General features: G+C 47.8%; 1 protein-coding gene across 4 annotated transcripts in view; it reads left to right on the top strand.

The window, feature by feature from the left end:
• Positions 1-7559, top strand: part of NRP2 (neuropilin 2) — a gene marked incomplete at both ends in the record, with an annotated part of 114945 nt that extends 107386 nt beyond the window's left edge. For 2 of the 4 annotated variants that reach the window (XM_080688968.1, XM_080688967.1), the window contains 2 exons: positions 5024-5074; positions 7255-7559. In XM_080688968.1, the coding sequence (XP_080545094.1) occupies positions 5024-5074; positions 7255-7559 (356 nt within the window). The remainder of the gene's footprint in view (positions 1-5023; positions 5075-7254) is intronic. The other 2 variants (XM_080688970.1, XM_080688969.1) reach the window with 1 other exon arrangement.
• Between the last annotated feature and the right edge of the window lie 7390 nt (positions 7560-14949).

Here is a 14949-nt window from a genome sequence, read left to right as displayed (position 1 = left end):
GAAAGGAAAAAGTGGGGTGAAGACTGGGGCAGTGGGGTGATAGAGCCCCTTTTGCTTAGAAGGCTCCTTGTGATCCTCAACCAGCAACCTCCTCAGAAAGGCCCTCATGCCATTCACATTTTTCTTCCCATAAAGATGATAGAATTCCAAGCCAGGGGAACACATCAGTGGTCACTTTACAGCGAGGAGTCACTGAGACTCAGTGGAGGCTTCTGGAAGTCATCTGCTCCTCATCCCCTGCTCCTCCCTCTCCCTGGTGCTTCCCTGCACATACTGAGGGCTGCTTATGCTGAGTGGCCCTTGGACTGTCTCTGCCACGCACTCTGAATGGCAGTCCTGACCTCTTAATCCACTGCTCAGAGTTGGCATGGAAGGGAGCCTTCAAAGAAAACCCATGCATGTCCTGAAATGATCCGTGTACAAGTGACCCAGGGACAGACCGTCTTGAATTATGTATCTAAGAGTAGCCAGTGGTTTGGAGCGGACTGCTCTCTCCCCTGGCAATCTTTCGCAGCTCTTTTTATAATGCAGAAAGTAAACAGCCGCCCTGTCAAGGCCAATATACTCACAGTAGACCACAGCATGACAAGTGGTAAAGAGCAAACGTTGCAAATTCTTCGTAAGAAACTGCACAAAAGCACACTAATGAAGGTGTGCTAACACCACAGAACCCTAATTTAGAAAAAGGAAGACAATGAGGGTAAGAGCAAAGATAACGTGTAGGGGTGGGGGAGGAAGGACTGCAGGAGGGCGAGGGTTCTTACTGGAGACCTAAATCACACTCCGTGGGAATTTCCCAGCTGCAGGTTGGAGCGGCATGGGGGTGTTTCCCCTGAATAGCTTGTGTGGTCTTACAGCACCAGGCAGTGTTCCAGACCCCTCGGGGAGAAACATGTTTCATTAGTGGAGGCTCCTTTTGTGACTGAGTGTATCTGCTCACTATTTGTGCTACAATGTGGCAATCCACTGACCAGGGCCCCAGAGAATATTTGACTCTTCTAAGGTGAGGGAGTTGCTGGCAGTCTGCGGGCATGTAAATAACCAGCCACTATGAGCAGTCAGGATGACAGGGACGGATGAGGTCTTGAGACATGCTTCCCCAGGTACCTGCTCTGTCCCTGATCATGCAACAAGAAGGGGCACCTGGGGAACAAGGGGACCCTTCAGCCTGAGGTTTTGATTTCGACGTGGAATGGCCAGGGTTGCATTGTGTTGTGTTGTTTTTGTTTGTCAGCGGTGACTTCTCTACCCACTTCATTACTCAGACTCTCTCCATCCTTTCCCGGTGTGCTCAGCTCCTCTCCTCCCCTATGTAGATAAAGACAAGGTGTTAAGATTTGTAGCCAAGCAAAGCAATCTCTTGGAATTCTTTGGTGAATCTGAAAGAATTGAATACAAGCCAAAAAGCAAGAGACCAGTGTGTGGGTGAAAAGGTGCTGGCACAATGTTTGAAAGCGTTCCTCCCCATCAAACAGAGAAGGAGTAGAACTCCCCCAGGCCCACCTTGCTGCAGCCTGGATTCTGCAGCATCCTCCTCTCCTCTCCCACATGTCCTTGCTGGCCAGGGCCCAGCTTACTTGCCCATCCCTCCCCTGGACTCCAGCAGCATATGGGGTTCCCTCTACAACGCCTCACTTTCTTTTCTACTATTTTGGAATAGGTGAGTCTTGGCTTCCCAACCGCACAGAAGGGCCTTGATGACAGACATCTGGCCCCATACTTCTTTATTTCCCCAAGTCCATGGTGTAGTTTCTGAGCCCCTAGGAAGTCCTTTTCATAAGTGATGGTTGGTTGATAGGTTGGTTAATTGTTTAGTAAAGACTACTGCCCTTAGAAGAAAATATAATTCAGCTTCTCATGGAAAATGTGACACCTCAAATTCCAGGTCACCACATCTTCAGGTTCATGAGAAGCCCCCACGAGTTCCCACCAAAGTGATGAGCCAGAGATGCGGGCACACAGCCAGAGGGTCCGCATCCCGCCAGCTGAGATCCAGGACAAGGAGATGCTTTGTTTCTGTTTGAATGGAGTGGCGGTGTTATGGTGGTAGTGACAGCGCCCCGCCCATCTAGAGAACCCAATGCAATCTTGGTGGTCCCCCATTGGCTCTAATACAGTGTTTGAGATTTAGCACTCAGGGTTTTGGAGTCAGCCTGGCCTGAGATTGAATCCACACAGGGGCCCAGAAGGAAATGGGGTCATGTGAGCCAAATGGTTCAGGTGGCGCTTCTGTGGGTGGTAGAATCTTTTCCTGACCTTGCTTTCCTAGAGGTGTGGTGAATTCCATTCTCCCCAGCCCATCTCACAATACAAACACACCCACCCACTGAGAGACTCTTGGAAGGTCATCACCAGGGCTTTCTCTTTCTCCTGTTATCTCCTGCTATCTTCCCTTACTTCCCCCAGCCAGGCACCATCTGTGGCTGCCCTTTCTCCTTCCTAGGGAAGGGCTGTTTCACATTCTGCTTTGACCTCCTAACTCATCATTGTCCCTTCTGTCCCTTGAGGGAGCCAGTACCTTCTCTCCCTGGATTCTCTTGGCAACCACCAGGCCTACCTCACCTCTCCTTTGCTAGAGCTACAGAGACCACTGGGAAGACCATATTCCTTCTTGCCAGCATCCTGAGGAAACAGGGTAGGTTTGCCTACTGGGCTCAGTAGAAAAGGAAAGTGGCCCATGAAGGGCAAAGAGGCTTTTGAGAGAGAAAGCTCTTAATCAAATACAGATATCAAGAATATGAGCAAGGGGACTAGAGAAAATTGCCATCAAAGTAAATTGCTTTTTGTACAAATGTGCCTTTTATTTGGGTTTTCCCCAGTGTGCCATTTTTTCTTTAAGGCTTGGTGAACAGATGCGCTTTTGAGAATGTTGATTAACTTATCCTTTTTCCGACCCCTTCCCACTCACCCAAACTCTTGGGAGCAGTGATTATACAAAAAGCCAAGTCAAACTGCTGAAGTGTTCTTCCTCACCTTAAGTGGCCTTTGATTCTCCAGGTGCAGAAATCTCAGCTGCATCTGAGCAATTGATTCCATAGAAACTCAGAAAGGGGCCAATTCTTGGGAAGTCATCTTGTCCAGTCCTCTGCCTCCAGAGACAAAAGGCTATGATCTCCTGAGATGAAATACTCTCACAGTCATTACTATCCATTTACCATTTTCCCTTCAAAATCAACGCTGCATCTACCCCTTTCCAGCCCATGATCAATAGTGTCCTAAATCCTTTTCCCTGCGGGTGTGAGATGGAACAAAATGGCATTCTAATCTCCAGAACGCATCACCTCTTTGGCAGATCCCAAATCCCTAAAAGGAAGAACAAGATTTGGCCCAAAGTCACTGGCATGAACCCTGCCGTTCTTGTCCTAGTCTGATTCACATATTCTTATTCCATGTTCGGTATCTTTTAACGGTGAAGATATTAAGACATATGGCCATCGCATCAAAACAACTCATTGTAGGAAGTGTTAACCAGGTTTAAAAAAAAAAAAAAAACTTTGGGTTGACTTTCACAAGCTCGGTTTGATCTCTGTGACAGACACCACCTGCCTCTCTTTGAATCATGTTCACATGTTCATTCCAAAGAAACAGCCTGCCTTGTAGAGGCCTGGAGAATAATGCAGGAGATGGGCACTGAGGTGGGAAAGCTGGCAGGGCCTGCAGGTGCCAGTTGCTGTGCTACTCACATGCCAGCGATGGGCTGGATTGATGGAGGATCGGCGCCACATGGCATTGATCTTTTCAAGTGGGGTCTTGGCAAGTGGCTCTGTACATCCCTTCCTGGACACTGAGGGGATGAGAATGTGCTTGAGTCCTCTGGCCAGGAATGAAGAAGACTTCTAATATAATTAAAGCCACCACCTCCAGAAAAAGGCTGAATTTCAAGTGCAACAGTGATGGATCAATCTTTATTTCAGTTCATGGTCAAGTAGCTCTTTCCCTGAGCCATGGTACTAATGAGCAGGATGCTCTCAAGTTCTTTTTTCTTCTCATATGATACTTTAGTTGTTGGGGATCGTAAGTGCTGTCTTCAAGGTTGTTCATCTGACTTTGGGTTGAAGAAAGCTCCTAAACGGCTGCATAAATTCACTGGGGCCATCTTGAACTGACAGCCTGGGAAGTCATAATTAGAGTGAGAGATAGGAAGAAATGATAAGGCTCTGCTCTTTGCCACATATTTGATTCTCTTTTTAAATGTTTTTTTACCATGTTAGACAGGTAATTTTCATTGGCTCTGATTTCTCTAAGATGGGCAGTATTGTGAATAGAAAGACCTGTATTACCCACCCCCAAAAATTATCATAAAAAAAAGAAAAAGATAGGCAATGATAATACTAGGAAAAATTCAGAGTAAATTAACTTAGCTCTGTTCAAGCCTGGGCCTGTCAGATTGGATGCCCATATTTGATCTATTTTATAATGTGAAGAAAAAGAATAGGAAAAATAGACCTGGGGGGGGCAGGGGGAGTAGATGAGAGATGCTAGCACAGATATGCGAAGGTGGACGGGCATTATGATATTCTTTCTAGTTCTACTTTTGCATTAAAACATATAATGATGAGACATGACTTCCTTAAATTACCATTTTTTACTTGAAATCCAGAGGAGAAAACCTGGTACTTCGTGTCCACTTAGGTGCATGCCAAGGAGGAGATCCAGTTTGTAACCCTAAGTGAGCATCATAATAGTCACATAGGATACCCTTGAAGGTGCCTAAGATAAAACCCAAACCTATACTGGTCAAACCATTGGACATTGGACAGCTGTTATACAGAAGTGACAAAGCTTGCTTGGTACTGAAGACCTGGCCTTTCCTATCGTTTCTGTTTTTCTGATCATTGTCAGAAATACAGACTGGTCATGTGCATGCAGGAGAAACAATCTGGTAATGTATATGCTAACGGACCTAGAGGAAAGTGGGATTCTCTCACTGCCACCATAATGGGGAGTCCTTCTCAAAACTTTGCCTTTTAGTTATGGCAATAGAATTTGTCACAACTTGGTGTGCTTTTCTTTTTCATTATAGTGGACATCCCAGAACTACATGGGAGAGAGGGCTATGAAGATGAAATTGATGGTGAGTATTACTCTGATGCAGCAGATAATCATGAAATTTAAGTTTGGCTATAAAGACATCAGCAAAACTTAAATGCCCAGGATATTGGAAGACCACAGTTTAGAATTATTAGTTAGAAAAATAAGTGAAAAAGTCCAGAGAAGAAGGAAGAAAACATTCATTACTTTGTCAAGGTCAGATTCTGAGATTTAGATAGTTTACTGAATCCCTTCTACCTAATCTGAAACAGGTCCCATATTTTAGCAACTTCCTGCATGGATGGACTTCAGATCTAGATAAACTCTTCAGTCACCCTGTACCCTCCTCCCACAAAGGACGGAGCAAATGAGCACAACTGTGAATATATTCAGTTCCCCGGCATGAGGGAACCCTCTCGCACACTATCCCAGACTAGATCCCGCAACGTTGAGGATTTGGGTTTCTTTTTCACACCGCCCCTCTCCTATTTGCATATTTATTTCATGCCTTATTTTTGTACTTTAAGTACACATACTTCAAGAGACTGAAGCAAGTGTCCTAACAGGAGGGCTACTGAGTCATTTCTGCCAACTCAGAACAGCACCAGTCTCCTGGGCTTCTCAGAGTGCCCGAGTCAGACTTCACAAGACTCAGCCGCAAGATTCCACCCAAAGAACAGCTTCAGACCGAGACGGATGCATCTGAGCAGAGCAGTTTATAGAGCAGCTGCTTTTTTAACCCGACCTTAATCAAAAACTTCAAGTGTAGTTATAGAAACTGGAGTGACAAGTCCAAACAGCACCTTGTGAACCGGCTATGGCTCTCCCTGCAAAGCCCGTCCAACTCTCCTTTTATGGGCAAAAGTGTGCGCTGGCCTGCACAGGGGGCCTGCGGCAGATCAAGCAGCAGAAGCCCTAGGAGGAGGTGGGAAGAGCCAGGACGGAGGATGCAGGGAGCCTGGTTGTTATTCCAACTTTAACTGTTTGCTAACGCTGTGCCCGGAGTGGATTACCTCTGTCATCTAATTCCTTAAAACCTGTTTCCTCGCCCACCAAAATGATCTATCACCCTGCCTTCTTCATGGGATTCTTAAGGGAGCCTGAGGAAATGGGCCCTGGAAGGGGGCATGCCTTGGGCACTCACTTTAGAATAAGTTTTCTAAAGCTGCCATAATGGTGCCACAGACTGGATTGCCTCGACAACAGAAAGTTATGTGTTCACAGTACTGGAGGCTAGAAATCTAGGATGAAGGTGTCGACAGGTTGGCTTCTTCTGGGGGCTGTGAGGAAAGGGTCTTATTTCAGGTCTCTCTCCAGCTTATGTAGCTACTTATGTAGGTGGGCATTTTCATGTCCCTGTGGTGTCTCCCATACACAACCATGTTTAAATTTTTTCTTTTAATAATGAGACCAGTCGTACCGGATGATGACCTACCCTAACGGCCTCATTTTAACTCAGTTGCCACTGTAAAGACTCAGTCTCCAAGTGAGATTGCATTCTGAGGTACTGATGATTGAACTTCAACGTGAATTGGAGAGGGGAGCGATTTAACACATAACAGTAATGTATGCATGTCAAGGGAGGTCTAGGGGCTGGAAAAAAATGTGGCTTGGATGGTCAGGAAAGCGAACTTGGGAAACTTGTCCTGTGAAAAGAGTCCCGGCCTGTCCTTTGATTTAACTGAACCCGTTAGAAATGAGAGATGGGAGAGAGAAAGAGAAGGATGCCTGGAATCCAAGGCCATTACGTGTGCACTAGTGGCACCCTGAGGATTCCATTAAAATCTGAGGGCTGAGCTGCAGCTCGGTGGTAGTGGATCTACCTAGCCCATGCAAGGGCTTGGGACTGAGGCTTGGCATCACAGTCTGAACTTGTGTAATGTAGATCAAAGTATAATATCAAACACGTAGTACTGACTAGGTGCCAGACACCAAACACTTGACAAGTATTAGTTCACTTCATCCTCTTAACAACCCCATGGGGTCATGTTTATTAATATCGCCATCTCACAGATGAGAAAACAGAGGCAGAGAAAGGTTAAATAACATGCCCCCGAATGACATAGCTGGAATGTAGCAATGCTGGGCTTTGAACCCAGGCTATCTAGCCCCCGAATCCATGCTACTTGCTACTGTCCTCTGAATTCAGAGTCTTGGCCCTGGGGATGCGTACTTATTAACCCCCTGAAGTAAGCCTGCCATCTCATGTGTTTTATGCCATAGATGAGTTCGAGGTAGACTGGAGCAACTCTTCTTCCCCAACCTCAGGGGCTGGTGTCCCCTCAGCCGACAAAGAGAAGAGCTGGCTCTACACCCTGGATCCCATCCTCATCACGATCATCGCCATGAGCTCGCTGGGTGTCCTCCTGGGGGCCACCTGCGCGGGGCTCCTGCTCTACTGCACCTGCTCCTACTCGGGCCTGAGCTCCCGCAGCTGCACCACGCTGGAGAACTACAACTTCGAGCTCTATGACGGCCTCAAGCACAAGGTCAAGATGAACCACCAGAAATGCTGCTCAGAGGCATGACAGATGAGCCTGAATCACATCTGACGTTCATTCCACTGAGAGGGGCTGGTGATGGTTACGTGTTTTGGTTGCTACTCCCCCCCCTTTGGAAACTAAATGCCATAATCTCGATCAGACGGATCTGGAACACCGCAGGTATGGAAAGGACAGACAGGCGAGTCGAGGGAAGAGAGAGGTACAGCTTTGGAGGGGGTCATCACCCACCTGGGACCTGAGTCATGGAAGGAGCAGGGCCATGTGCTCTGCTGGGACAAAGACAGGAGCTCATCTCTTTGGGATCACATGGTTCTCTTTCGTTTGTGAGTTTGTTATTGTTATTCTATTTTATTTCTTTGGTCTGTGAGCAACTCAAAGAGGCAGAGGAAAAGAATGACTTTTCCCACAGAGAAGTGGGGCAGCGATTCTTATCGGGAGTCCACTTCCTCTTTCTAATCAACACTTGAAAAGCCGAGGGTCTTTTCAGCCTTGCCATCTTTAGAAATAAAACTAAAAAAAAAATTAAACCCCACAAAAGCCGTCCAGCTTATCCCCTCCTCTGACGGTCTTAGGACTTAAGGGATTTGCTGTGATGTAGGTTCTGCCAGCCGCCCCTACAAGCTGCCATTTCCAGTCCTCGCATTTAAGTAGGATGTCGTTGCCTTTAACTTTTTTTATCCAGGGGAAAATTGCCATTTTTAGGGTCAGCTTGAACAGCTCTTTCTTATAGATGAATTAAAACAAACTAGAAAGGAAACTTCACACATCAGAATCCACAGATGCACCTCCACGTTAGAAGCGGACGAGCCTTAAAGTGCTTTGGGACTCGGAGCCATTCACTAAATCTGGACCCAGAGTTTGTGGCTGTGAGGCTTCCCTGGCGGGGCTTCAGCTGGTGGTTTTGCCTTTTCTTTTTCCCTCCTCCTTGTTCTTCTGTTACATATACATATTCACATATGTGTGCAGTGCACAGGTACACACACACACACACACACACACACACACACACACACATACACACACACACTTAAGTCTTTAAGTGCCAGGAAAGAGCACCATTTGGCTGTTTGATATTCTTAGAAGCCAGGTGAGAAAAGACAGGCTCTTGGCACGTTCTCCATCCGTGAGATGTGGTAGCTGCTGACCACCAAATAGAAAGGAGAATGGTGAAGAAGGAAGAGGTGCCCAGCCTCTGTGATCACGTGATGACAGAGCCTGGTCAGTGTAGACAGACATTTTGGTGACTCTGTCTCTTTGATAGGCTAGTATACATCAATTTCTCTTTTGGGTCATATCCCCCACACTCCAGCCTTTCAGGAGTCAGGGCATAAATGTGCAGGAGCTGAATCTAACCAATATTCTGCAAGTAAGTAGCTGAATCTAACCAATATTCTGCAAGTAAGTTCTGTGGACTAAGCAGCTAACCACACTGCTCCAGAGAGTTGGATTTTTACCCATACACATGTGCATGCACACACACCAATTTATGTGTTTTTTATTAAGTGCCTTGAAAAAAAGAAAAAATGTATTTTCCCTCTATGTAGAAATCATGAGTATCTTAAGTGTTAAGACATCCCTCCCCAACCCTCTCAAACTCAATGGCTCCATTCCCAGTTTCCCCAGCTCACCACCGATCCTACTAGTGAAATGAGCCCTACTACCAAGGGGTAGTCATAGCTCTAGATGACTCTCGACTGCTCTAGAAAGGGAGGCATCCAGAAGAGAATGAAACGGTATGAAGAATGGGATTGTCCGCCTCAAGATCTACATCTTGATTTTGTATTAACACCTAAGGATTGCCTGTGTGCTAGAAATATGTTTAAAACTTAAAACCCAACCAGTGTGCCCGATCTATCATATAACAATGATAAACTGCCGGACCATTTTTGCTGCTATGGTCACTTAGAATTTCATTTGTCTCATGCCCGGGTGGAAGGGCAAGGGTGAATGGGACTGGCTGGTTCCTTTAAATGTTAACTTGTGAAAATGCTAGTTGAAATGGTAACGTCGTCACAGTGTTTTGTACGCAGAGAGGGAGCGTTCATACAGTCGGACAGCTATTTATTCACATGTGTCTTTGCGCACCTTTGAGTTCTCTGTATCTGCTGTGTATGTGAATGGTCATGTGGGACTCAGTGGTGGTGTTGTGACTTTGACCTCGGGCCCCAGTGTGACCGCTGATCTCAGCACTCAATGGCACAGTGGTAGCTGAAGGTAAAAGTGAAGCCGTCAAGCCGGAGGGCTTAACTTAGCATCCAGCGCCCCTGAGTCAGGCGTGCAGTAGAAGCAATTTTTCCAATAGCTTGCCCTCCTCTTCACCCTCCCAGGCATTGTTCAGATGCTGGGGAGTCTTAGGGCCTCCCAGAAGAAGTAACCTGTAGAAGAAGAGAAGTTCAAAAGCACCCCCCCAGGTCCTGGCCCTGCCATGTCCAGTGGGCCACTTTATTATAATTCCCCAAAGACCAGCCCTGTCTCAGGCCTGCGTTTCACCTCTAAGTTATGTACAACCCAACCTGCCTCCCTCTGAACACCCCACATCTACGCTCACCATGGCCGACAGAGGCCCTGTGTGAGCCCTGTGTGCTGGACAGAAGCAGGTCCCAGGTTCCCGGCTGCGCATCCATACCTCGCCCAGGCTGTTGTAAGACAGAAGGCAAAGCAGCTGGGTCCGGTTCCACATGGGCCAGGCGACCCCTGGGGCACCCATTATCTCTATCCGCAGGAAAGCTAGCTGACCTGTCGCCCTGCATTGTTCCCTCTGGGAACCCCCTCACAGTATTGATCTCCTTTTTGCCTTGTACTGATGACACATTACCTCCACGCTCTCCCAGACTAGAAGGTCAAGAGGGCCACAGGGTTGCTTCCTCTCTTTGGTGGGGTTGGGGAGCTGGCAGGGAGGAGGGTCCAAGGAATGAGCGTGAATGTCAAGGAAGCGAGGGGGAAAGTTGAGCTGTCTCACCGAAGGTTAACTTTTCCAGGGTTTGCAGTTAAATGTATTTTGATCATTCGCTGGCTGAGCCAGACCATGGGAACTTGAGAGCTTTTACTGTGATTCTTCAATGTAAAAAATAAACAACAATGTCAAACTGTGTTTATATGATTTGTATAAAGCCTTTTTAAGATTACTATTTAAATAAACATTATACCAGAGACATTTTCCTGCATTGTCTTTATCAGAGGTAGAGAGACATGGGACTCAGGTGACCAGATTGGCCTGGTGAGCTGGAGCTGTTTCTGGGTTTTAGCTGAAAGTCTCCTGTCCTGGGAAACACTTGCTCCTCAGCCAGGACTGCTTTAACAGAACACCAAACAATGAGTGATGCTTACATTGTTGTTTTCTTCTCTCTTTTTTTTTTCTTTCTCTCTCTCTTTCTTTCTTTTTCTTTTTTTTTTTTTTTTTTTTTTTTTGGTATTGGAGATCGAACCCAGAGACATTTTATCTCTGAGCCATACCCCAGCCCTACTTTATTTTTTATTTTGAAATAGGGTCTCACTAAGTTGCTAAGGCTGGCCTCAAACCTATGATCCTCCTGTCTCAGCCTCCCAACTATTGGGATTAAAGCTATGTTCCACCACACCAAGCTAGTTTAAACTTTTTTTCTTTTATTTTTTCCTTTGGTGGTGGTACTGGGATTGAAGCCAGGGACATTCCACATCTGAGCTACACCCCCCAACCCTTTTTATTTTATGCTTTGAAACAAGGTTTCACTAGGTTGCTGAGAATCTCACCACTTGCTGAGTATTTTCCTGTCTCAGCCTCCCAAGTACTAGGATTACAGGTGTGTGCCCCCATGCCCGGCTTAGCTTAAACTTTTATAGCTTACAGTTATGGAGCCTGGGAAATCCAAGATGAAGGCGCCAACAGATTGGGTGTCTGCTGAGTGTCTTCCGAGCATGAACATAGCTGCCTCCTGTCTGGATGCTCACCTGGCCTTTCAGACAGGGATCCCCAGCAACACACACACTTTCACAGACTAACCAAGTGACTAAAGGTCTTTTCACTTGCTAAGGATTCAAAGCAAAAAAAAAAAAAAAAAAGGCATTGACCTTAAAGATGGCCCGGTGTACTCCCAGGTCATACAGTAAGTTTCCAGCAAGGAGAAGGGAAAAAGTTGGCTATGAATCTCCTCCTTGTAGAATCTATGAGCCAGAGCTCAATGCACCCCATCCTGAGGTGCTGTTCACCCCAAAAGGAAATTTGTCCCACTTATTCAAGACATATTTTTGAGCATTTTCTGGTTTTACACTCCATTCAGGGAGACAGAAAGCAGAAAGTCAAGCATGAAAATAAGGACTGGTTATGGTAAACATGGCAGTGAACAGGTAGCTGTAACAGAAAATTAGCGTGAGCCCACTACCTCTTAGAGGGGGACTGGGGGAGGGCTCTCTGAGAAGGTGGGGGAGTGCGCTAAACAAAGCTCCCAGGAAAGCTTTACAAATGGAAGGAAGGGTATATAAAGGTCTGTGGAGAGGGGGCTGGTGGGTGCCTAGGAACTCACAAAGCAGCCGAGAGGAGCCTTCTCAGTCACAGGGAAGTGCTGGAGATGAGCTTGGGGTTGGAGTCAGAACCAGATGCACCGCGCCTGCAGGCCATGGTGAGGAGGTGCTCTCTCTACTCTGACTTCAGAGTTCTTCAGCTTTTCTTAATTTATAGAAGCGGCATCCCCGCTCATTCATACCCCCAGGGCCGGTGGGGCCACCACTGTCAACCCTCTGCAGGGTCCCGCTTTACTCCTCCTGTGATCCTCATGCCACCATAAGACTCCTGAAATCCTGGGGCTCTAGCCTATTACTGACTGTAGCACCAAGACCAGAGGATCAAATGAAAGCACATTTCTTCTTTCCTTTCATTGAGCTTTTGGGTATTTTTAAACGTCCTAATAAACTAATAATACTCCTGGTCCCTAGCCATCTAGTGTTTATATAATTTTTCCCCCTCTTATCTGCATCCTTCTGGAAATGTTTACAGGATCCTCAGGGGAGGCAGGCCGGCCAGTGAAGCGTAGTTGGAGCAGGTCCATCCTTGAGGGGAACAGGACCCATCTGGAGCCTGAGGCAACCTCTGCCCCTGCCACACTGGGTGCGGAGTGGGCCCCTGCAGGAGTGGAAAGATGACTATTCTTCCAGTGCTCACAAGCTTCGGGCTCTAATCCCAGGCAGAGAAAACCAGAGCCCTGAAACCAATGGCTTCTCCCGGGGAAGAGAGTGTGAGATGGGGCAGGAGGCAGAATAGGAAACCTTCCTTGCCATGGGCCCTCACAGCGACCTTGGCAGCCACCCAAGGGCCTCACTGTAACTTGTTGCCAGCCAGGACAGAACAGGCAGGGTCCTAGGAGCCTAATGGCCACCAAGGCTGAGCAATGGCAGGGCTTGCCCCTGGAATCCTGCCTCAGGACTCCTGAGCCTCCCTCGCCCTCACCCGCACTCCCCACCTCCCAGGCTGGTCCTCGACATTCCTGAGTGTCCTCAGTGAGCTAAGAGGAAGGACCTGCCTTGGGGTTCTCCCTGGACACCCCAGCAAGAGACCTCCGAGGGAGCCAAGGGCCAAATGTTTCTGCAGCTTTTCCCGAGAATGACACCTGTTTTCTCTCCCTTCCCTGCCAAAGCCCCCTGTAGGTGTGTGTGTGTGTGTGTGTGTGTGTGTGTGTGTGTGTGTGCGCGCACGCGCGAGTGCACACGCAGGGTGCCCCTCTCCACCAGGGACCCACCCTGCGGGGCCCATTTGTGCACCAGAGGTGCCCAGGCCTCTGCAGGAAGCCTCCAGAGGGGAGAAGTAAAGCCCAGGGGCCAGCACTGAGGTGTGAGGATTTGGGATGCTCAGTTATCAGTACTCCACCAATGCCCTTGCCACACCAGCAGGCCTGGGCAGCCATGGTCAGGCGGGGATCCTCTGTCGCCCCTCACACCCAGACTCCCTGGCAATGGTGTGCTCTGCTTGTGAGGCGTGGCTGCAGCCCCCACAGCCCTCTGGGGTCGTAGAATCGTCCGCAGAGCCAGAATGCAGTGGTTTGAAACCCAGCTCATCTCATCAATCTCCCCCGGCTGCCCTGATAGCCTCCGCCAGGAACTGGAGCATGGCCTTTCCCTGTGCCCGTCACTGGCCGCGCGTTGGCCTGGCCAGGCCCCCTGCGGGACGGTCCCTGCAGTCTTCTCTCCAGAGAGGATTCGAGCAAGCAGTTTTTCTTCTCCTCTTTCCTCCCCTCATCTCACCGCTCCATAAGCATGTGTGTTTCTCTCTCCAGCCAACTATTTTTAATGCCCGTAGGCGTTGAAAGCAAGCTTCAGAGGGGTTTGAAAGCCAGTTGCTCTTGGACGTGCTGAGGCGGTGGGAGAGCACTGTTCTCAGGAGCTCAAGTGACCAAGGTTCAAGATCCAGTTGTTCCTCTAACTGTGTGACCTTGCGAAGGCCACAAGACATCCTGACTTTCCCCTCTGTAAAGTGGGCGGTTGTGCTTCCAGCTCTCACATCTGGAAGAAGTTCTGCTTGGTTCTGTCTGCACCGCACAACCCAGAGAGGATGAAGTTCTGCAGATGCGCCCTTCCCTACCATCTCAGAGAGTCCCTTCTCAGACACCGCAGAACTTCACAGAGCCGGCCCCCAACCTCAGCTTCCCAGCGGCAGGAGTGCTCTTCTGCCCAGAACTCTTCAATCCTGTCTATTTTCATAGAAACTGACCTGTTTGTCAGTGAGAGAGGGATTTCTGTACACATCCAGGTACATAATCAACATATTTCCTATTAAAATGCCTATGACGTGTCTTGCTAGGAAATGATGGATGAAAGCAAAATAAACTCGTCCCTGTCTTCGGGGAGTTTCAAGTCTAGAGAGAGAGGAACAGGTGAATCATACAGATATATCATAGCAATTGTGGCAAAAGCAGCAAATCAAAGTGCAGAGAGCTGTGTGTGCAGGACAGGGATGTGGGCATCCTGTCCCAAGAGAGCTGAAACCCCAGGGTGGGCTGCATGAGTCGGAAGGACATGGGGCAGAATGGCAGGCAGAAGAGCTGGTGTGTGCAGAGATGTGGAGGCCAAGGGACACCTGGCTGGGGCAAAGTGGGGGTGAGGAAGACAGCGACACCCACTCATACCCGGCACCTACTGAGCATGTGTAGTAAAGGTTTGTCAAATGAGTGCATAATGTACACATTCCCTCTCTAAAAGTCATCAAGTTGCCCACTGTGTGCAGGCTAAAAGATAAGTGTTTCAATTCTTGCTTATTGCTACCTGTGCTTCAGCACAGAAGAAAAGCTGCAAATAACTTTCCAAGAGTCTGAACTGAGAAATTATGTCCATACATTCCAACACAGAGATGGTCACTATTAGTTTCTGTTTAAATGTGATGATGAGGTTAAGTATAATATTCAAATTAAGATTTTGTTGAAACAGTTGGGGGGGTGCCAGATTTAGCAAA

The sequence above is a fragment of the Muscardinus avellanarius genome, assembly GCF_963383645.1.
Source record: "Muscardinus avellanarius genome assembly, chromosome: 2".
NCBI lineage: Eukaryota > Metazoa > Chordata > Mammalia > Rodentia > Gliridae > Muscardinus > Muscardinus avellanarius.
The sequence above is the reverse complement of the archived record's forward strand: the minus strand, read 5'-3'. Positions and strand labels throughout refer to the sequence as shown.